The sequence below is a fragment of the Macaca nemestrina genome, chromosome 7, assembly GCF_043159975.1.
Source record: "Macaca nemestrina isolate mMacNem1 chromosome 7, mMacNem.hap1, whole genome shotgun sequence".
In the NCBI taxonomy this organism is placed as follows: Eukaryota; Metazoa; Chordata; class Mammalia; order Primates; family Cercopithecidae; genus Macaca; species Macaca nemestrina.
The window spans coordinates 165413799-165438834 of NC_092131.1; the positions used below are offsets into that span (position 1 = coordinate 165413799).

At 37.5% G+C, this 25036-nt stretch overlaps 1 protein-coding gene across 7 annotated transcripts in view; it reads right to left on the reverse strand.

Annotated features, from left to right (window-relative positions):
* CDIN1 (CDAN1 interacting nuclease 1) overlaps positions 1-25036 on the reverse strand; it is a 250041-nt gene that overhangs the window by 113713 nt on the left and 111292 nt on the right. For 6 of the 7 annotated variants that reach the window (XR_011606171.1, XM_011760027.3, XM_011759986.2 and 3 more), the window contains 3 exons: positions 21553-21620; positions 8915-8980; positions 8247-8352 (listed from right to left, as the gene is read on the reverse strand). Coding sequence is in view for 5 of the 7 variants with exons in the window: in XM_011760027.3 (XP_011758329.1) it covers positions 8247-8352; positions 8915-8980; positions 21553-21620 (240 nt within the window). In the remaining 2 variants the exon portion in view is untranslated. Of the gene's footprint in view, positions 1-5215; positions 5357-8246; positions 8353-8914; positions 8981-21552; positions 21621-25036 lie in introns of all 7 variants that reach the window. The other variant, XR_011606172.1, reaches the window with a different exon arrangement.

The following is a 25036-nucleotide window of genomic DNA, read 5'->3' on the forward strand; positions in this document are numbered from 1 at the left end:
TAAAGAATACAGAAACAGGCCCATACATATATGAACAACTGATTTTTGACAAATGTACAAAGGTAATTTAGGTGGAGAAAAGAGAGTCTTCTCAAAAAAGGGTTCTAGAACCATTTCTGCAGGCAAGAAACTTATATCCAGAATACTAAAATGTAAAATAAAAATGCCCTACCCAAAACTCAATAATAAGAAAACAACTCAATTAACTAATGAAGCGAAGATTTCAAGAGAAACTTTTCCAGGGAAAACAGGTAGCAAATAAACATATGAAAAGATTCTCAATATAATTTATCATTAGAAAAATGCAAATTAAAAAATCACATGAACACATTTTTACACAACTATTAGAAAGCCTTGGGTTAAAAGGCTGACCATTCCAAGTGATGAGGAAGATGGGAAGCAGCTGGAACTATCGTAAGCTGCTGGCGGGAATATAAAATGGTAAAACCACTTCAGAAAAGAGTTTACTCATTTTGTAAAAAGGTAAAAATATTCCCACCATATGGCCCAGTCGTTTCACTCCCAGGTATGAAATTACATTACATCTTTACCCAAGAGTAATGAAATCATGTTAACATTTTACAAAACTGTTCAGATCAGCTTTATTAGTAATAGCCAGAACTAAAAATAAGCCCAATGTCCATCAACAGGTGAATGGATAAATAAACAGTGGAACGGTCATGCAACTTAATGCCTCTCAGCAATAAAAAGACGAACCATTGATATATTCAATGTACATTATCCTGAAATAATTATGCTGAGTGAAAAAGGCTAGACAAAAAAGAGTGCATGCTGCATAGTTCTATTTACATAAAATAGTAAAAGAAGCAAACTAATCAACAGTCACAGAAAGCAGATCAGTGGGTACAAGGGTGCAGGGAGAATTGAAGGGATTAGGAAGGTGGATTATAAAGGGGCATCTGGAAACCTAGGGGTGGTAAGTATGCTCACTATCTCTATCATGGTGATACTTTTATAGGTTTATACAAAACATTAAATTGTTCTCTTTAAATATGAGTTTATTCTGTGTCAGTTATACCTCAATAAAGTTGTTTCTTAAAATACAGAATATAGGCTCTTGAAGAACAGAGAACAAATGGTCCATTTTCTCCAACCACATGAAGGTGAATATCTAAAACTTGTATGCTGGAGAGGGTTTTAGTTTTAGCTTAGCAAGCCCATTAACTGACAGAGTAAGTAAACTCTTCCAACATATTTATCCCCATGAAAGATATGAAGCTGCCCGATAGAGTAGAAAGAGCATAGGTGTGGGGTTCACAGAGAGACCTGGGTTCAGGTGCTGCCTCTGTAGTTTACTGCTCAGTTCTCACTGTTAACCCCTCAAAGGCAGGGGCTGACTCTCTACTGACTAACACAGTGCCTGTAAATGTTTGCTGACCTGGACCTGTATTTCTTCATAAAGCAACTATTTCATCAAGACTGTTTGGAAGCAGATAAGCTAGGAATGCTAAGGCTAGCTAGCAAGTTGAGGCTAGGTAAAGAGGAGTCTGACTTCAATGTTAGATACAGATTAATCTCATAGTTTTCAACGAGAACAAAACAAATTCCCAGAGTACAGGCTGCATTGCATACCAATTAAACTAGCTCTCTAAGGGTAAAGCCAATATCAATATTTTAAAAACAACCCCCATGTGATTTTAACACACAGTAAAGTTGGAGAATTATTATGCTAGACTCCAAGCCTTTTTAGTATCAATTTTGACCTGATCTCCATTATTCTAGACTTACCCTCAGAAATGGACTCCGTGTTCTTGGGTTCTTGACACGAACTGTGCTCCCAACTTCACTTCCTATTGGTAAACTCTCTTTATTTTTCCCTTACCCTCTCTGGATGATCATAATGCTGTGTTTCCATTCCGACAATGGCCACTCAATCCTTTGCTTGTTGGTTTGGCTTGGGGTAACATTTCTGAGCTAGACATGACTCAGATTAACTTTGTCATAGTGTGTGTCAATGGGAAGTCATCCTCGTAAGAATTTTCTGGTCGCCTGGATTTGTGAAACTGGTCAATATACCACTCTTGTAAAAATCTTACATATGCTTGAAAAGAGTAATCATTTAGATGTCTTTCTAGCCGGAGACACTATAATTCCTTGCCATTCCTTTATAGATCTGTTTTCTTTGATGTAAGTCATTCTAGTTTCTCAACAATTTTCTCCTTATTACGAATATCACTCTAAAGGCCTAAGATAACATTTCTATTCTTTGCTCAGTTTTGTTAAAATCAATGAATGATGGCAGAAAACATGAATTCCTCACTTAGAAAAGTCTTGTTATTCACATTCTGCATGCTGAAAAAATGATACTTAACCATTATAACCATTATGAGAAGTCATTTTTATCAAAGTACTCTATATACAGAAAACACTTCCCTCACTCTGACAAAATATTTTGAGGTTACTCCAGCTAACAACAGTGTCAAGTATCTGTCTGAAACAATGGGACATCAATATCTCAAAACCAACTCAATTTTAAGAGATGGAAAAAGCAAAATATTATCTTTCACCTTTATCGAAGCCCTCTCCAGAGCATTTGCTAATTATTAGTCAATCTGTCGCTTGTTGTTGCTACTTGATAGTATATGGCAGCAGTGCTGCTTCTGAGGCTGCTGTAATTGAAGGTTTGCAAGAGCTTCTATTGCTGAGGCACATACTCCAACTTAAGACAGATGTGATCAGCCTTGTTTTTAACAAGACCGAAATAACTGGAAATCTGTGATTTGGCTAATTGCAGGGTTCCTCAAAGTATCTTAATACAGGAAAAACTTTGGCCATGCTCTGAAAAATACCTTCCTTAACTCTAACTGGTTGGCATTCCCATTCTAAATGCCTCTCCTCTCAGGCTATCACAAACCAGAGAAAGCAATTGCCAGACCATTGAGTAAATAACTGATCTTTAAAAAATACTTAGAGGTATGAACTAAAGTCAAATCAATTCTGTGGCAGAAGGTATTAGCTTAGCATTCCCTTCAGGAGAGCAGACTCTCTGGAGCCAAAGCTTCAAAAATCTGACAGATAGAACTCAGCTCTTAATCGTTTCCGTGGTACATACATGTGATCAAGATCATATTTCCTCCGGTGCTCATCTCCCCTCCTATCCTAACACCAGAACAAGAAATGGCTTTGAAAGATCTATGCACCTGCTTCCTTTACTACTGTCCTTTACAGCCAATCAAGAGAGGTCCATGTCCTGAACCCAAGCTTTAGGTAACTCTGCTCTAGCCACTGTCTAGTTATATCTGAATCCATGGAGTAAGGAGTTTATGGGGCCAAGGGAACATCCCCACCTGATGCCTGTTCCCTCAACCACTTTCTAGGCCACCTTCCAGGTATCAGTGACCTCAGAACTTCCTGATCTTATAGCCCTGAGGCCACTCCCAGGGCCTGGATGGCCCTTTCTCTCAGGTTCATTCACCTGATAAGAGGGCAGACTACCAGAGTGTGCAACTCTGGCCTGAGAGCCGTAGCTTACGGGAATGTACATGGAGCTTGGATATGCAGACCTGGTGTGTGCTTGACACCTTTCCAGGTGTAGGATGGAGCTGAGGGTGGGAAGAAAAGGAAGGCAGGCTGTGCAGTGGGACCACCGCTCCCTGCACTGACACACGTAGCCTGCAAATCCAAGGAATCTAGGAATTCTTATGCAAATCTGAACTTTCAGCTCTTCACACAGAATAGAATATATTTTATTTAAGGTCTGTTAACTTAATATGTAACTTTACATATTTAGACACATAGTATATAAGGCTCCATTTGTACTCTTGCTCCAGGCCCAGTTTCATGCAGCCCTTAAAGAAAGTAGAGATTATCCTCTGCTTAGAATTCTCAAGGTATTCTATGTCAAATTTCAAATGAGAGAACTCTCTGAAGTTTTGGGAAAGCAACCGACCAACATAAGATTATAAATATTTATCTAAAAACCTTTATAAAGTGAATTTGTCATTTAGTTCTCAGTTATTTTCTATTTTTAAAATTCCTTATGTTAAATACATTTATGCTCTATTTCATGAAACAGGACTGCAAAAGCCTATACATTTGAAAAGTCTGTAAAAGTTTTTCAGAAAAATTAGGCATTTTCCTCACTATCCTTCGAGTTGAATTCTCAAAGAAAAAAATTTGATTGTATCATGGCTTAATGTCACAATGCCTGACAAATTCCTCAAAGGCTGATTCAAACCATTATTGTCGTCAGACATCAGTAAATACAATCAATAAATATCTACTATCACCTACTATGTGCCAGATTCTGGGCAACCAAAGATGGATAAAACCAGTAGATAAGATAGAACTCAGTATTAATTGGAGGAGGTTGACAAATAAGCAAGCAATGACAATGTTTGATAGATGTTATGAAATTATTAGCAAAACACAGGAGGCGCACCCAACCCAATCCTGAAATGCAGGAAGGTTTCTCTCAGCCAAGCTGAGTGCTGAAATTAGCTGACTAGTTTATGTGGCAAAGAAGGCAATTAAAAACGTCTAATCGGAAGACCTCTAAACTTCATCAGTGGCATACAGAAAAAGAGACAGAGGGGAACTAATATTTTTTTGACTGCCAGGCACTGTGAAAGTGCTTTGTATATATTAAATAACTGATCTTCAGAGTAAGAGGGCAAAAAAAGTTTTATTCAGTCCATTTTATTGAGGAGAAAATACAGCCAATTGTTCCCAGTCATGGGACCAGAAAGTGGCATACTCTGGATTCAAACCCAATATTCCTCCCATTACTTCAAGGATCACTAAATTGAAAAACCAAATTTTGCCCCATGTTCCAGCTAAGAAGCTTAGATTTTCTTTGAGAGAAGCAGAGAGGTATATCAACAAAGTGCACTTTGGTTGTAAAGAGATGTCTCTAATGAGAGCGTGCCAGAATGTGACTGGAATGGCAGATGGAGGGGTTGAAACTTGCAGCTGCAATTTGCATGTTCTTGATCAGTGGTTGTTGGTAATTGTTCGTGTGCTTTATAGCATATGGTCCTTTCTCTGTCATTAAGGTCACTCAATATTTTCATTCAAACTGACCCACCAAAAGTGAGGACAAGGTGTCTGTCCCTGCCTCTTTGAAAGGCCACATGTTAGAGAACATATATGTAACCTGATCTTAGACTGGTAGTATTGGTTTCTCTCTTTACAAGTCATCCTCTCAGTATAAAAGTATACTTAGTAATAGAGGCCAAATTGTCAAAGAACTCACCTTTTGATTAGAGAAATAGGATAAGAAGACTTTTTGTGTGTTGATTTCATAAGTAAATGTATTTTCTGGTAGCCTTATAGAATTTGGGCCTGTATTTATGGTCCAAATGCTTCTCAGAGGCATTCTTTGTCTGCTTTAACTCTGTAGAAGTAGAGAGTTTTGAGTAGTTGTTTAACCAAGGTTCATACCTGGGACTTGGGATGGGGATGTGCTTGTAGGAATGGCTGCTTATGTTCTTTACTCAATAGCTCTGACTTTGGGGAAGATGACTACATTGTAAAATTTAAATGTTTTCAACGTTAGTTAAGCTGAGTAAGAATATCAATTTACTACAAAAGAAAACTCTTACAGAAATGTTAATCTAAAAATTGGTGGCTCTGTAGTTATTTGCATGGGAAATGGATTTACACAAAAGCATTAGTCTAGGCCGGGTGCGGTGGCTCACGCCTGTGATCCCAGCACTTTGGGAGGCCAAGGCAGGTGGATCATGAGGTCAGGAGTTCGAGACCAGCCTGGCAAACATGGTGAAACCCCATCTCTACTAAAAACACAAAAATTAGCTGGGCGTGGTGGCGGGCACCTGTAATCCCAGCTACTTGGGAAGCTGAGGCAGGAGAATCGCTTGAACCCAGGAGGTGAAGATTTCAGTGAGCTGAGATCGTGCCACTGCACTCCAGCCTGGGTGACAGAGTAAGTCTCCGTCTCAAAAAAAAAAAAGCGTTAGTCTATAAAAAGTAATTGAACAGTCTTATTGTAAAATCCAATCTTTAATCTGAAAATAGTATGACAATTAGGTAATATTAGTTTTTATATAAACTAGCCGCTTATCACTTGAATAAAGCAAAAAGCCCAAATTCTAACCAATAGCCTCCTTGAAAGGCTACCTACAGGTGAGAGAGAATTTCTTCCAATTGTAAAGAACTTCAGAATCTGCTATAGTTATATGCTGAAGAACTTTAGCAATTGCTCACGTATATGAGTTGTGTTGAGGCAAAATACGAGAAGAGGAGGATCCCATACATTCACAAATGGGGTAAGTTCTCCTTCTGTCAAAATACTCCCTCACCGGTAAGCTTATATATCATTATCATATATTACAAATTTTATATACAAGTAAATGCCCCAAAGTTCCATTTTAAACCTGGGCACTAAATGTTCCTTTTTGAACTTGCATTTCTTGGCCTCTCTGCAGACATTTGGTAACATCAGTGACTTTTGTGACATTTACTCCTTAAATGATCTGGACCATTTAAAACCAAGGCTAGCATTCCCATATCACACACATCGTGCCCAAAATGAATTATGCTCACTTAGCCAGTATATATTCAAACAATGTGCTCAGGGAATGTAAATCAATAGTAGTCTAAGTAAAACATCACCAGAAGGGAAAAAGTAGAACGCAACAAAGTAATATAAAATCCAAAGGAAATTGTATTAAATTATCTATCACTCAGACATCCTCCAGGCATGTCAATAATCCGTAAATCTATCATCCAGGTGACTAGATTATTTATCAGCCTCTAAATGGTGAATGTTAAATACACAGTAGGTACTCAATAAATAATTGAGTTGCTTTAGAATAAAGATAATAGTTTGGAATTTTGAAGTAAGCTCTAGTATTTGGGATTTAGTTTGCAATTGTTCCTTAGAAAAGAAATGACCAGTACCAAAGCTGGGGAAACAGTCTACCTGCCTACTGATTGCGCTTATCAGTTTTCCTTTTTTAATACTTTAGCAACCTAAACTTATGCAATTTGGTTTTCTTGTCATTGCTTTCCCTGCACTACCAAAAATGATGCTTTCTTTACTATTTCAAACTCATCATAAAATTGCTAAAAATCTAAAATTCAATTTGCCACATTACTGCTAATTTGAATAATGGCTGAATAAAAGACAGGAAACGCTGAACCAGCATTGATTTCTAAAACATTTTGCACTTTCCTCCTCCATCCCTGTAAAGTAAAGCTCGGAGGCCACGCACAATTACACAAGAAAATCAAGAAAGCCATTACATTCAGCATTTTGTCATGATCATTGTTACCATGGCAAGAAGTGGGCTTAGGTTAGCACAGCTGCCACAGGCGAGGTCCACTGGCCTTTTGTAAAACTGAGTAACAATATAATGCCAAATTCTGTAGCTGGTCACTGTTTTTACCCTAGGACAAGGCTATTACCCACGGATGCTACTGTCTCATTCCTTAAGGATCTGAGTCAATGTCATTTTATTATTGTATTCTTACTGTTGGCCGGCATTCCTGTTCTAAGGGGGAAAAAAAATGTGTAGTGTGAACACTTGGGACTGCAATAATAGAAAAAGCCAAAGTTTGGATGGTTGCATTGTAAATGACAATAGGGTTGTGCTAGAAATCACACAGATTTGGGAGTCAGAGATAAAAGCAGATCCATGATAACTAGCACTATAGCACATCATTTTCTCTGAGTATCAGCTTAGTTATCTGTAAAATGGGGATAAAAGTAACTTCCTGGGCATAAGGTAGATAATCAGTAAAATAAGAGCCCCCCACTCCTTTCTTAATGCTGAGATTTCCGTGTCTTCGGGAATGTTAATATGAGTTGGTAGGTAAACTACTCTCTATTCTTGGAAGGTGTATCATTTCCATCTTTCATATCGTTTGGATAGTTTTCTCAGAGAGCTGAGGATAAATTATTTTAAGGTCTGACAGTAAGCATAAATTTCACATCAAAAGGATAAAAGTTCAGTGTCAATATTGTAATATATACCACACCTTATTATCTGCATTTTAAGTGACACCAATATTATTGTAAAATGAATGAAAAATGGAATATATACTAATTTTGACCTTATGCAGAGATTTTTAGTTTTAAAAAATGAAGCAACATTATGAAAGCGGAGAAGTTTAAATTATCTGAAATGAATACATTAATCAAAACTCTGTATTTACTAGAAACAAAGGCTACTAGCATTTTTACCAGCTAAACAAAATATTTTTTTCTAATGAGATTTCAGCTGAGTATCGTTTATCTTAAAAGAAAAATAATGAGACCTTACCTATTCCAGTAGCTCCAGAACTGGTCATGCAGGTAGGCGTGGTGGCTGCATTCATCACCAAATGAGGCTTTGCTTTCAATCCAGTGAATTATGTGTCCTTCTACAGCTAAGGGACAAAGCATTACTAATATACGGAGAAGGCAAGGGAAGATTGAAAATTCTCAACTCTGCACAGGCCTCTCTAAGCTTCACATTAATGAGCACAGGCTTAGCTCTTACCATCATTTATAAATGTAATTACAAAACAACACACTGTATATGTTCATTACAAAGAACATTTATGTGACAATCATATTCCTTTGATTTTCATTATATTCTTCAAAACTCCCTTTCCTAGTTCTCAGACTGCCTGTATAACTCGACAAGTGACATGCCAAGCAGACCAAAATGAGTCTGGCTTTTCAACAGATCTGTGTTTAAGGAATTGGAAATTTAGAGAAATAAGTTGAAAATGACAACCAAAATATCTTTAGAAAACATGTTTATAATATATGCAAAAGATTTTAAGACAGATTTCTTCTGAACCTATTGTTTTCTGCCATTTAAAAATAATATTTTCTAATTATTCACCCATTTTTAATATTATAAAGCTCATATTAACGTAAAGACATTAAAAAATACATCCCTTTTCTCTAAAAACAAACGCATAACAGAGGTGAAGAACTTACCAACTGGTACTTGTAAAATAAAGTCTGGTGTTTTGTCATAACCCTTTGCACGGAGCTGATCTTCATCTACAGGAAGAACAAATGCTATTTACTTACAACACTATTCAATTAACAAGATAGGAATATATTTGTTTTTATTTCTTAAATATGTATAAAAACTACTACTGTAGTCATACAGATCTTTCTTATGCATGCAGTGCTGTGTCAGAATAAATGAACTTTCTTAACAACCCTGAAGCGTAAATATGCTTCAGATATGCTTCTTTCATTATTTTTTCTGCATTTTTTGTTATTATAAACATCACGAATTCAAGCTGTCATATACTACCTTTTTTGTAATTGAAAGTACTCAAAATAAAGTAATACACTCACTGATTTAAAATACAGGCTTTCACTGCTGTGAAAATTACAAATGTTATCAGCTAGTATGGACAATTTATAGTCAAGGGCCAAGCACAGTGGCCTCTACAAGGATGAAAAAATGCTTTCAATAAAGCAATTACAAAAGTTTAGTTTCAATTAGTGAAACTATTCCCACACACAAGAAAGAGACAAGGACCATGAGATCGCCATAAAGAATTAGTTATCCTGCTTAATTCCTTTGGTATGCTATTGTTTCTGGCATTTACCTGAGTTTTATAACAATATGTAATTCTGAAAAGTAAATAGGCTTTGAGATTTTTTTTCCTAAGTCAGTTCGATTTCTTGTTCCCCTGTAAATATCAATGATCTATTCAGAAGGAAAGAAGGCAGGAAAACAGGAAGCTTGACAAAGTTGGGAAAAACCAGAAAGGTGATTGTTTAAAAAAAAAAAAAAAATCCACCAATATTTTCTAAATGCTGTCCTTGACTTCTAATGGCATTACAATGTGATTTCTGAAATGGGGAGTTCTCCATTAGATTTTGGAGTGACCTGGTCATTCAATTCCAGACATGGCTTTCTGTCTTCACCCAACCTCAACTAATGGCCCGACCAAGTAACAAGGAAGGCTGTGTGGTCTCTTAACACCTACTGGGCTGTTGACATTGTCATGCATCCCATTCGCCTTCCTGCATCACCTTTGATTAAAATTAATGGCCCATTCCCAGTGTTGGGTAGCTTATTTCCAATCCATTTGTCAGCCCAAGACAGTGGTTTCATGGCCAATGTTCAGAAACTCTGTTTTAGAACACTCTTGTGCACATCTTGAAAGGTCAGCATTTTAAATGTAAATAACCTTTTAATGACAAGACACATATTTAAAGTAGACATTTAAGTTAAATTTTGTTAAAAGTCAATATCCTTAAACTGTCTAGATTTTGAAGGATTGGTGCCAGTATTCAGAACAACCTCCCCTCCTTGAAATATAAAAAATCTCAAGTTAACTATTGAGATAACGAAATACAGATTGAAATAATATGACTTTAAAAACAAGAGAATTTGGAAAGTGAGCTGTAGATGAACAAGACTGGACAAGTTTCTGTTCTGTAACTATACTCTGACCACAATGAGAATATTTAATAGAAAAGGCATTTATTAAAATCAACTCCAGTGCCTTGAGCTGATGTTTCTGGTAGCTGATGAACAGTTTTAAAAGCAATGGTGACATTAAAAAAGATAGATTAAGATTTCATTAAAACTCTCCTAGTTTCATCAACCTTTGCAGATGTTAAAATCTGTTTCAGAAAGAAAAATGATTGTGTTTCTGATAATAGTGCAAAACAAAATTTCAAAGGTCACCAAGCAATCTAAATGCACACACACACAAAAATCCCTTTAAAAGACAGATGCTGCACTCCTGTTCACTGCACCAAAATTACTAACATGATATCTACAATTTAAACTGCATGACTGACTTAATATGAAAATTAACAATACCGAACCCCAAAACCGAAACACAAAACATCAAGTGTGGCTGGGGATCCTTCCCATCTTTTTGTGGTGAACTTAAACTACAACTGGCTCGCTCTGTCTCTTTCTCTCTCTCACATACACACACCCCTGTCTCTCTCCCTCCCTCTCACTCTTTCTCTCTCAACATGAAGCTGATTCAATAATCATTGTAGCCAAAGGATAGCATCTGGAAGTCTGTGTCACCATTGGTGATATCAGATTTCCATTTTTTTTTTTTAATAGTAAAGAGGTTATCCCAAACATCTAAAATACTATGTATTGGGCATCTTCTTCCTTTAATTTATTTACTAAACTCTCACTGCCCTAGCTCCTCTGTTTCAACCTTTGGCTTGCTTCCTTCATCCTAAATCTAAGAAAGGACGAGGTAACAACTTGGCAAAGTTCAGACAAAATGATGGTACCAGGGTAGGAAACAGCATTTTGAAACAGGTGGCCTTGTTCATCTGTTCTAGGCCCCAGGACACTTAATGCCCCCAAAAGATGAATGAGTAAAATACAAGTGCATGTTTACCAGTATCCATGTCTTTACAAATCCTATCTGGATAGACAATAATTTCCTTTCTTAATTTAATTTCCTACATATCAACGAGGCACAAAGGCACCAACTAGGCTCCAAGTTCAAGGTTTTATTGGATAACTCTCACTGTTATCTTTCTTCCTGGGTCCCAACTGTCTGTGCTACATGTTCATCTGAGGTTCATCTCAACTGTGTAAAAAAGACAGCATCTCTTTCCTTAATACTGATGGGAAAATTTTTCTTTGACGTCAAGTTTTTTTTTTTTTTTTTTGAGATGAAGTCTTGCTCTGTCGCCTATGCCGGAGTACAGTGGCACAATCTTGGCTCACCGCAACCTTCGTCTCCTGGGTTCAAGTGATTCTTCTGCCTCAGCCTTCCAAGTAGCTGGGATTACAGGTGCATGCTACTATGCCTGGCTAATTGTGGTATTTTCAGTAGAGATGAGGTTCCTCCATGTTGGCCAAGCTGGTCTTAAATTCCTGACCTCAAATCATCTGCCTGCCTCGGCCTCCCAAAGTGGCGGGATTACAGGCGTGAGCCACCATGCCTGGCCTCAAGTATTTTAAGTAACACTGGACCTATCCACTCCTTATTATTTTAGTGGAATTCCCCCACAAAACCCCATCTGTGGCTGGTGCCATTGTTGGGTGGGCAACTCTTTTTTCTTTGGCTATTGATCTGTTGAGAGAGAGAGAGAGATATATATCTTTTATACTCAGTTTTACAATTTATGTTTTCCTTGAGAATCACACATTTCATGCAGGCTCTTATAAAACAGCATATATTGGAGCCAAGTAGTTACTTATGATTCTTTGAATTTTCTAAGTGGAAACTAGATGTTTAAGTAATATAAACTGTTTCTTCAACAGTAATATAAGATGTTTTCTTCAAGAAAAAAGTGATAAAGATTAAGAACAAAGTAAAAATAATATTAGTTAGAATGAAAAAAAGGTTATGGCAATAATATGAAACAGTACTTTTAGTATGACTTCCCCAAATGGTTGAGAATCAATATCAAAGCAATCTTCAAATCCTGCATATATGTCTTAGTGACTGTACTAGATACAAAGTAAGGGTCTTCTGGTTTAAGGTATATCTTTAAAAACCCAATATATTTCATAACCATTAAGTTCATTAATGTTATAGTTCAAGTGTTCATTATCAAAATTAATATGGGAATATTATCACTTAAAAGCAGACCTGTTAACCTTCAGATTCACAAAACACAGATTTTTAGATAACGGGTGCCTCCGAAACATTTCTGAACTAGTAAAATTGTAGAGATTACTAGTCCAACATTTCAATTTACACACAATACAACTGGCCTAGAGAGAGTTAAATGAGCAAACAAGACCAAGACCTCTCAAATCACTGCAGATACAGGGTAAGTGCCCATGTCAACCAAGTTGCAGTTGGTCTCAGCAGACAACATACCATTCCTAATTATGCAGATATTTAAATTTGATCAAATGTAATATTTTTAAGGTGGGGAAAGATTTATTTCTGTCTTGGAAGATCCTGAAATGTAAGAAAGGAAGACTGCCATCTGCGAGCTATTTAGACAACACCTGCCTGAAAAGGAGATGAACTAGACAGTATCTTGTTTTCTAGCACTTCAATGGTCCTCTCTCCAATTTATCTTAAATAACTCAATAAAACCACATCCAAAGATGATGTTAATTTTCAAAAACAACCCAGGTCTTCATTTATTTTGAAGTTGTCAGGCCTGTCTTTAGAGGGCATTTTTTAAAAAGAAATTACACATGCATAAAGAACATTCTGAAGGTTTAATTTCTCTGGCCTTTGAATTACCCTCTTCTCTAAATACCCAAAATATCCAAAGCAATTAAGTACTAATTACACAATTTCTTTTCTTAAAATAAAGGGCTGATTTTGAGTCAGCGAACAAAACACATCTGAAACTAGTTAATGTATACTTAAGAATCACAGGGGGGCATGAGGACTACCAAGAAAAGGTTTGAGGGCTTTAAGTTTGTTTTGTTTTATTAAAAGTTTTACATTTTAAAAGTATAGTCATTTCCATAAAAATCATGCAGAATTCTGGTTCACAACATCTGAAAATGAAAAGTCACATTCTGACAGGACTTTTATCTACGAATTTATAAAACGTTTTCTAAAATGCTAGATTAAAATACACTGTATAAGAAGAATATTCTTAACACCTAGTGCATCTTTACTAAATTGAGGGAGGGCAAAAAAGACATATATCAATACATATTAAAACTATATCTTTTCTACTCTAGTAACTAACTTTGTTTTACTGTGTTATTTTTTTTTCACAACTGTATAACTCAATATTTGGAGTTATGATCTTTGTTCTCTATATTTTTATGTTCCCTAAGAGTAAGTTTCACAGCCTTTTCTATACAATTTAAGAAGTTTGCAAGGTTTCAGTAACAGATATTACATGTTATGCAAACCGTGTGCAAAGGTACACAGAATAGACATGCATTTAATGGGGAGACCAAGAGCACAGATAAATGAAATCTTTAGAGAACCCAAAACTTCATTATAGCTGTTAGTTTCAACCTCTTCCCCCAAAGCCTCTTATCAAAGCCACTAATAAGGAATACAACTGACTGCTCTGACCTTGTCCTTTGCTTATGTCTTTAGGGGATAATACTAGTGAAAATTGAAGTGCCTTAAAGATAGGAAACAAATGGGAGGTCAAGAAGCTGGGACAGTGTGGAGAGGCTAGGTAGGCAACTGGTAGCTGTGGAGCGGCAGAGGACACGAATATGAGCAAATAAAGTAAAACTCTTCTATATTTTATACCAGATCATGCTAAATCCTTTTCGTTGTAGACGAAGGGACAAATTAACACGGTAGAATAAAAAGACACAGGACAGGTTGTTGGGAGGGTAGCAGCTGTGATGCAAGGCCGAAGGACAATTTGTTTAATCAAAACAAGTGGAGTGGACAGTCACTAGAGCCCTTTCCAATTCCAAGATTCAGAGGAAAGGTTGAATGTTAGCTTTTGTCTGTCCTGGTTCTTCTTAGCTGTAGTCACTGATGTTAGACCCTCTTGCTGGGCCAGCTCCATGTGTCGCCGAACCAATCTCAATGGAGAGAGGCATACTAGCAGTTCTGAGACATAAAAAGGATCTCCTACACAGACAGATGTGCACATGGGTGAGTGTGAGTGAGTGCACACATGCACAGGACCAAAGGAGTCAATTCAGCAATCACAGTAACGGGTTTGACCCCCAATGCCTTTGGTTATGGTGAGTAAAACCCTAGCCTGTAATTAAATATCTGCAGGGAGAGGGAGATTTTTGATTTTGCTGTCCTGTATGTCATCCTGTCTGGCATTGCTACCCTACTCTCACAATGCGATTCTCATGAGTGGGCAGTAATGTGACCCCAAATCACTGCCGCAGGGCTGGACGCAGACTAGCTGATCAGACCCCTTTCTGATATATATATACACACACACACACCATATATATACACACATACACAAACATACACACACACGTATTTGAGACAGGGTCTCACTCTATTGTCTAGGCTGGAGTGCAGAGGTGCCATCATGGCTCACTGCAGCCTCGATCTCCCAGTTTCCAATTCTCCCATATCAGCCTCCCCAGTAGCTGGAACAGCAGGTGTGAACCACCACACCTGGCTGATTTTTATTTTTTGTAGAGTGGGCAGGGGTGGGGGGTAGTCTTGCTATGTTGCCCCGGCTGGTCTCAAACTTCTGGGCTCAAGCAATCCTCCCACCTCAGCCTCCCAAAGTGCTGGGATTACAGGTGTGAGCCACTGCACCTGGCCCTTTCTGAAATTTGTTATGTGGCAAAAGAGAATCACCAACTTTGCTCTGGGGTTACAAACTCTAAGGATTAAACAAATTAGCAATCACCAGCAATCATCTTTGTGACCTTGTGACCTGAAAATGAAGCCAACACAGAAAAGCAGAACCCAAAAAGGACAAAAGATATTAATGATACTGTTTTGCCTTCTGGATTCTATTAAGAGACACAGCAGATGCAAATCTCTCCTTTGGAGTTCTCTGGTGTATATTTAAGCCAACAAATTCTCCTTTTTTGTGTGTATATAATCTAGTTTGATTGGATTTCTGCCACTTACAACCAAAATAGTTCCAATACATCATTAGTGACCCAAAGGCCGATGATCCCTGGACATGAGCTAACCACCAAGAGCAGTGGTGAGGGGGGCCGGGAGCAGGGCGCACCCCATCGTAAGCGGCAGTGGTGAGGGAGGCCAGGAGCAGGGAGCACCCCATCGTAAGTGGCTGTGGTGAAGGAGGGCCAGGAGCAGGGAGCACTCCATCGTAAGTGGCAGTGGTGAGGGGGGCCGGGAGCAGGGAGCACACCATCGTAAGTGGCACTGGTGAGGGAGGCCAGGAGCAGGGAGCACCCCATCATAAGTGGTCACAACAACCTTTCTTCAAAGTTCCAGGGAGCTGAATCTCAAACTCAGCCGTTAAGAAAACAAACATCCAGAAAGCATTTCATCTTCCAGTAGCATATGCGTTTAAGGTCCTTTTCTCAGTCCCAGGGAGAAGTGTGCACGAGCACATTCAACAAGATGAGTAAGAAAGAAAGTCTCTCATCATGACAATCTCTTCAGAAAGGGGAGAACAGAGGCCAAATTTCCCACCCCCCACCCTCAATTTCATGTTCCTGTTACTCTAAAAACGGCATCATATTTTTAACCTTCTGATAGACAGGAATTTAAATGGTGGATTCCTTACGAAATACCCAACCATCTCCGTTCCCTTCAGCCTACATAATTGTATGTTTCATTTCTGGTATCTTACTCTCTGCCGCTGACATCTGCAAATACACACAGTCTTGGTATTCTAAATCTCATCTGCTCCTGCTGCCTGTCCTTCACCTGCAGTCATAATCCCCTGTTTGTCACATCATAATCACCTCCCCAGCACAGTACTGTTGCTTCCGGTGAGGAATAAAGCAGCAGGGGCAGATGAACTCTTAGAAACAAAGATCCTAATTTCTTACGGCAAGGGACATCCTTCACTAAGCCTATTTGGCTTTACAGATTATACTGTCTCAGAGTCCCACAGAGTAATACATGAATGCTACACAAGCACCCCTGTAAAATTTGCTGGTTCGTCCAAACATAAGGGTGAGGGTGAGGCAGGGGCATAGCAAATGCCTCTCAGGTGTCACTCAAAATAATTGTTAGCGTCTACTAACAGAAACATTCACTGGAAAGAATAAAGTATCTCCAGAACCATCATTATTAGGCCAAACTTAACAAGAATTTGCACCAGCCGGTGGCTGTGGCCCTCACTAATGAAAGTCCCTCCAACCTGGAGATATGCCAACTCAGAAAAGACGGATGGTTTATCTTCAGTCTTTGGTATAAGCTCTTTCATATTTTACCTAACAGGGCAAACTGTCTTGTTGCCTTCGCATTGTCACTATTTTCTGTTCCTTTCCTGTCTTTTTGTCCAAAGCTCTTAAAAAAAAAAAAAAACCAGAACCAAACCAAAACTGAACAAAACAAAAAGGAAAAAAAAAAATAGAGGGTATAACAGCAAAATATGGTCTCAATAATGACTTGAGAGATACAAATCAACACTTCTCTACCAGTAGATGAAATACATTTTCTGCTTCGTCTATATGGCATAGACTGAACCCTTAGCAGAGGTAATGGGATGATCACAATGCTTATGGTTCAATTTAAAGTTGAGGAGTTTTTTGTGCAGCTAAGCCGAGGAAGGGGCAGCAAGTTCAACATGTCTTTTGAGACTTTAAATGCTGATATCTATCTATCTATCTATCTATCTATCTATCTATCTATCTATCTATCTATCTATCATCTGTCTATCTTAGTTAGAGACAGGGTCTCACTCTGTCACCCAAGCTGGAGTGCAGTGGAATGACCACAGTTCACTGTAATCTTGAACTCCTGGGCTAAAGCGATCCTCCCACTTTGGCCTCCCAAGTAGCTGGGACTACAGGTGCCTACCACCACCCCAGTTAATTTTTTTAAACAATTTTGTGTAGAGACAAGATCTCCCTATGTTGCCCAGGCTGGTCTTGAATCCTGGCCTCATGTGATCCTCCTGCCTCAGCCTCCCAAAGTACTGAGATAGGGCCAACAAATATTAATTCTAAATTAATTATCCTTGGAAAGAATTGCTGACATATACTGAAACTTAAAACTTATCTTCAATTTTCCCAGAAGACTCCATGTTTGCATCAACTTTAAAAAAAAAAAAAAAAGTTTGTTTCTTTAAAATTCTTAATGGTGTCTGCCCACAGCAGACTTAAAGGAGTAGTTAGCTACTGGCAATAGAGCCAACCTTATGAGCTCAACTGACCATCCTAGATATACACTGTGGCAGGAAGGTCCTGGTGACAAAGAACAAATCAATAAGTAAAATTCCATCACTATTTCAGGAAAAAGCAGCTCATGAGGCAGCAGCATTTTCTTCATTCATAGAGGACAGTGACTGATATTGAGTATAATTTGTATCTTTCTTTGAAAGGTTTAATGAAAATAGCCTAACAGCCTTGAGTTTTTATTCTCATTATCGAGACAATCATGTGAGCACCTACTAAGTGAGATGCATTCTCACTGGATTCTCACTGGATCAGAGAGAAAACTGCAATCTCATTGGATCACACATGCAATACGGTGCTTGGCTATGAGCACTGGGGGCACAGAGTGCTTATAATCAATCATTTCATACTAACTAGTGTAGTTCCTGGCATGCAGAGAACACAACAAAAGTTAATTGAAAAGAATGAATAAATAATGAAGGGAAGAATTACATGGACTCTCAGAAACTGCTAGAAATTATCGGTGTTCATTTGTAGTTTGTCTCCCTACTGGACCATAACCCCATTAAAGCAGACACTTCATTTGACTTATCCAGTGTCTAAAACAGTATCCAACTTAGTAACTTATTTGTAGAATAAATGAGTAAATATGTGCATGAAAAACATTTTTTAGTTGGAGAAGCTGAAGTCATTTATTTAACTTTGACCTGCCTTAATACAATATACTTATGTGTGGAAGTACAAATAGGATAAGTTTAAAAGATAGGATGAACTCATATCAGTACATTCAAATCTTCAATGATAAGAACACTTCTGTTTCTCTTTCCTATAGTGCCTGGCTAGATCTTGTGCCATAACAACTGCTCAGGATGCAGTTATGAACCAAGGAAATTTAAGAAAGAAATAGTGATTTACTTTTATTTTTCCCTTCAATTGGTAAGAGGAAAGATAAAATATGCATTTTATAAAACAAATATAGAGCACAATGTGCGGAAAATTTAGAATGGGGTAAAATATTTTCAGGAAAGTCATAATTCTTAAATATACGAATTATCTTATATTAAAAGATGAGAATATTTGTCTTTCAAATATACTCCAAATTAGAAGCCAACAGAGAGAGAGAGAGAGATATTTTACTTCTGCTTAGCAAAGGATCAAAATAAATTAAACATATTTGCAATGTCTCTGCAACAAAATTCAAGGTGTACACATGTAAACAAGAAAGAATAAGATTACTGGTCTACTTATTTACCAATATTTTTTCCACAGTTGGCTTTAAAATGATCTATCTATATTTACCTGGCACAACACTTTAAATCTAATTAATCTCTGTGAAGGGGTATTTATAAGGTAAAAGGACAACAGCCTCATAACAGTATTTCATACAAAGCTTTCAATCTTCATTTTTCAACCACAAACATATGTTAATCCAGTGCTATATTAAAAATACGAAGAATTAACAACTTCTTTGTATGTTGATGAGAAAATGCTTTAAAACAGGGCTCAGGTTGCATCAACTTCCTATATCTCATTTATTTATTTATTTACTTACTTATGTGTTTGTTTGTTTGTTTGTTTATTTGAGATGGAGTCTCACTCTGTAGCCCAGGCTGGAGTGCAGTGGCTGGATCTTGGCTCATTGCAAGCTCCGCCTCCCGGGTTCACGCCTCAGCCTCCAGAGTAGCTGGGACTACAGACACCCGCCACCTCGCCCGGCTAGTTTTTTGTATTTTTTTAGTAGAGACAGGGTTTCACCGGGTTAGCCAGGATGGTCTCGATCTCCTGACCTCGTGATCCGTCTCGGCCTCCCAAAGTGCTGGGATTACAGGCTTGAGCCACCACGCATGGCCTATCTCATTTATTTTTAAAGATCAATTAAATATCCTCTTTGAGTATGCTTCCATAAAATAATTATCTCCAGATTCTACAGCACAGAGGAACAGATGAGACCCATGAATTTCAATTTCAAGTCCCCTTTCTGTACTTGTTTGCAAGTAGAGATGACCCCCGGACCACATTTTTACATTGCTTTTGTCTGCCATGGTGAATCCAGTCTAACACATTCAAGTTCAAGTAAGCTGAGGACTAGGACTAAGTTTAGCCCACATCTACAATCTTAGCTTTTTTTTTTTTTTCCCCCAGCTGGGATCGGCTAGTTCTCAAGAAGGAAGCAGAGAAAAGTTAGGCCAAACAAAAAAATGGGGCTGAAGGCCTGACTGTCCGTAGGCTGATGGCACCCAGAGAGTGGTGCTCAGCAGCTCCGACAATGCTGCTGCTTACTTGGTGGCTTCAAACAAAACAAAACAGAAAATAGACGTGGCCATGACATATTGGCCCCTATCTGAGTAATCAATGTGATCAGATATTTCATAATACTATCAGAACTACCTGGTTCCAAAACATATCTCATAGTGCATCACAGGCCACACATTCCAACTGGTTCTGAACTGTTACATATTTTCCTTTTGATTAGACTTTTAAAAGGTGATTTCTTCCAACTTACCCTCTTTCCATAGGCTAAACAATTCAACTGTCCCCATACGAAAAATCTTGCTGCTTCAACATACTGAGATTTAATTTAGTGACTTGAGAACACCTGCCTAATTGATCAACTTTATTTACTCTAACTAGGGAATATTTATATCTCCAAGCTTCAAATTAAAACAACCTTATAATACATTCGATTTTATTCTACAGTTTATTAATAAAAATATCGAACATTAAGATTTGGAATAGATACTTTGTAGGACTTTATTAAACATCTCTTCCTTACTTGACATTTCTCCGCATTTGGTTTTCCTTGGCCAATTCTTTGTCCATTTTAGAACAAAACTTATGTAATCCAATATTATTCTATTTTTTGTGTATGTCCTAAAATAAACATTTTGCAGACTCTTCAATATCTATATAAAATAGATCTGTTTAATAATAAAATGACTTGTATGTAACCTTTACAAATTACCACATTAAAAGTGGAGAAGAGAAATTAATTCATTGTAGAGTGCTTTATGGTTTCTGTGATCACTTATTATATGTATAGTCGTTTGAGGCTTAATGTCTTTTTTTTTTTTTTTTTGACGGAGTCTCGCTTTGCCGCCCAGGTTGGAGTGCAGTGGTCGAGATCTCAGTTCACTGCAAGCTCTGCCTCCTGGGTTCACACCATTCTCCTGCCTCAGCCTCCCGAGTAGCTGCAACTACAGGTGCCCGCTACCATGCCCGGCTAATTTTTTTTTTGTATTTTTAGTAGAGACGGGGTTTCACCGTGTTAGCCGGGATGGTCTCAATCTCCTGACCTCGTGATCCGCCCGCCTCAGCCCCCCAAAGTGCTGGGATTACAGGCGTGAGCCACTGTGCCCAGCCTGAGGCTTAATTTCTAATGCTTAAGAGATGTTGAAAGAAATAATAATCTGTAATACACAAACACATGAATACATGTGGGATTTTTAAAAAATCATAATAAATTCATGATGTCAATGAATGTTTGGCATGAAATAATAAAGGCTTAATATTTTGCTTTCAAGTAAAAGTACTACCGAGTTCCATATATGAGACAAATATACCCAACATGAATCTTTCTAACTGTTCTTTTTAATATATAAGACATTTTATAGACAATATTTCTTTTGTTTCTTTTTCTCATAAGGCCTAGATTATGGTTAATATCTCATGACACCAAAAGTAATACTGCAACAGATATTAAAGCATTTTTTCAGCCACTTATTCTATAAAATATTAATTGCAAGCTTGTGCATGTGCTGTATATATAGGAGATTAGGTAACTGAGTTCCTGCTCAGTTCCAAATCAATAAAAGATAATATGCAGAGCATCAATCATCATTCACCCTTCCTTTAGTGGAAGATTTTTAAAATATATATTTAAGCACTCATGGAGACAACACAAGCTACAGAAGATGTGAATAATACTTACCGAGGAAGGACAAGTTTTTCTCTAGAAGTAAGTCTCTCAGCAGGACTTCATGCTCATGACCAATGGCACTGGGAAGTTTCAGTTAAGGGGGTAACACAGGCAGAATTATACTAGCAGGAAAATGCTAATACCAGGTCTATACTTTGAGACGAAATGAAGCATTGAGGTAGTTTGAGCAGCCATTTTCACCCTTAGTCCACATCTTTGAGGAATGACATCTCTACACACATTCCCTCATTTAAATAATTTGATCGAATTTTTCTACAATTTTTTAAAACTTTTTTTTTTTTTAAATAGAGAGAGGGTCTTGCTCTGTTGCTCAGGTTGGAGAGCACTGGCACAATCATAGCTCACTATAACCTTGAACTCCTGGGCTCAAGCGATCCTGCCACCTCAGCCTCCCGAGTAGCAGGGACTACAGGGGTGTACCACCCACCATGCCTGGGTAATTTTTTTTTTTTTAGAGATGGAATCACACTATGTTGCTCAGGCTTATCTCAAACTCCTAGGCTCAAGTGATTCTCCCACCTCGGCCTCCCAAAGTGCTGGGATTACAGGCATGAGCCACTGTGTCCAGCTTTTTCTATAATTTTTCTATATATTTTGGCAAACAAAGATTTGTAAATGCATGTGTACTTTGCATTTTGAAAAGAAGGAGAGACATTTTAAATGTACTTTAATCTGTGTTAAAAATCTTTCAATTCAGCTGGGCAAGGTGGCTTGCGCCTATAACTCCAGCCACCCTGGAGGCTGAGGTGGAAGGATCACTTGAGGCCAGTTGGGTAAGGCTCTTAAAAAAAAAAAAATTCTAAAAAAAATTTTAAAATTAAAATCCCTCAACTCAATTTAGCATACATTTATTAAGCACTTAATAGGTACCATAAAGAATACTAGGCAGCCTTTGCCCTAGAAGAATTCCTAGTCTTAGAGAGTTCTGGAAATCTTCTGTGAATTCACATTTGTCATCAGACCAACATTTAGAAACCTCTTTGTTTCACTTCCAGTCGACTGTGGCGACTTGCAAGCCAAACAAGTGATTTGTTAAGAATACATGTAATCTGCAGGAAAGACATCTGAGTAAAGAGTTGTGGATTAGGGTGTGGGTACAGAGGCTATTTCAAGAGTCTTTTGCTTACGTGTGTATGTATATGCATGTATATGCATCTAAATAGATACACATATGAATGTATATTTTTTCAGTGCTTACTATGTGGTAGACACTGTGTTAAGTGCTTTTAGTATGTTATTTTATCCTCATAATTATAATAATTATTTTATAGATGAGGAAACCAAGGGTCAGAAGGGACGTGCACAGGACATACAGTTAATGAGTGGCAAAGAAGATAACAATGAGATCTCTGCCAAGTCTATGTGTATGACCTCCATATAGCTTCTCAAAAGTATTAAAATTAGGTAATAATAATTGACAATAGCTAATATTTCTTAAATATCATACATGAAGTCTTTGTGCTAAATACTTTGGGATACCATCTTACAATAGCCACACAAATAGATACTAATATTAGTCCCTCTTTTTTCTTTTTTTTTTGAGATGGACTCTTGATCTTGCCCAGGCTGGAGGGCAGTGGCATATCTCGACTTACTGCAAGCTCTGCCTCCTGGGTTCACGCAGTTCTTCGGCCTCAGCCTCCTGAGTAGCTGGAATTACAGGTGCCTGCCACCATACCTGGCTAATTTTTGTGTTTTCAGTAGAGAAGGAGTTTCACCATGTAGGCCAGGATGGTCTCAAACTCCTAACTTCAAGTGATCTGCCCATCTCAGCCTTCCAAAGCGCTGACATCACAGGTGTGAGTCACCGCACCCAGCCTATTAGTCACATTTTTACAATTAAGGAAAGTAAGGTTCAGGGAGGCTGGGGAATTTGCTGAAGGTCCCATGGCTGGTAAATTATGAAATCAGGAGTAGAATATGGAAGTGCTGTGTATTTTCCAAACAGGTGAGATTGCCCAAAGTCTGAAAAGGAGTGTAATCCTAGTCTAGTATTTCAATTGACTCAAAAGCATTTGCATTTGGTAATAATTATGTGAATCATTACCTTCATTGTCCTTTTCACTGATATCATCAACCTGGTCACATCACTCCTTGGCTTACCAGAGAAGCTGATTCTGATCGAGTTTAACTTAAATAAAACTTCTATGTTGTTTGTAAAAAAACAAAAACAAAAACAAAAACCCTAGAGAATTATCTTGCATTTTACCAAAATATACAGGTGAATACTATTTAAATCTTAGAATCCAAGAGATGTGGCCATTTATGTTCCAGCAAAACATGCCCTAAATCATCATTATTGCCTTTTCCTCCAGTTGTCCCCTGCCCTCCAAGGCACATGGCTCTGCTTTTGCAATTTCTAAAGAGAAACAAAATAAAGAAACACACTTTTAAACCACAAAATTTCACAAATTTTCAGAGTCCATTGAAGACATTTGATGAATAACTCTCAATGGTCTCTCATTACTAGGGACATCCCACATTTTAGAACTAAATTATTTACTTCTATTCCACACAAATGTGCTCTCATTTTTATTGTTGTAAATTATTTACATCTAAAATGTTGAATCATGAAACTGAGGTTTCTGATGGTACAGAAATGAAACCCACAGCATTTGAAGCTTCCTGCATCATTATCTTTCCTTGCTTCACAGTTTATGCTTTTGTCTAATAGCTGTGTCCTGGAGTCACACTTTGGAAAGTTGAGGTGGCTGATTTCTCACATTTTTTCCTTGGTGAGTATAAGCTGTGGTGGGAAAGGTGTAGGTGGGCATGGCTGCATAGGAAAAAATACAGTAGATACCAAAAAAAAAAAAAAAGAAAGAGAGAGAAAGCCCAATGATGATGTATATACTCTTTGCTAACTGTGCTTTCTGTGATGTCTTACTAGTAAATGACCAATTTATTTTATTCTACTTACACAACTATAACATTTTCATAATGCACTAAGAAGGTTTAGCACCTATCTTATTTACCAAATGTGTGCTTTCTTTCTCACAACATGATGTAATTTACTGAGAGTAAGCAATGTAAATATTACCAAATTATCAGAAAAACAAACAGCACATTTACTCACATGGAAAAACAATAATTTTTATTCGGTGTGAAATAAAATAATTATTGCTGATCAGTCTAGGAAACATCTATGCAAGTGTATTTGTACGTTATATGAAACTGCTACTACTTCAATGCAAAGACAGAATCAGTTTCTCTGTAAACTTTCCAGCCTGTTTTATTTTGCATGATAAAGGCAATCACCAATTTGAAATTTTGGAAAGATACGTTTCTTAATTATGCTTTGCTTGATATAAACATATATAAAATGCAAAGTCTAGAAAATAAAACTTATAAAATCTGTAGTTTTACTGGCAACAGACATAATGAAACTGCAAAAATTATAACCTAGTCAGTGAATGTAATTTATAGACATATGTCACTATCTTCATCAATTGAAATCATGTACTACATTAAAATC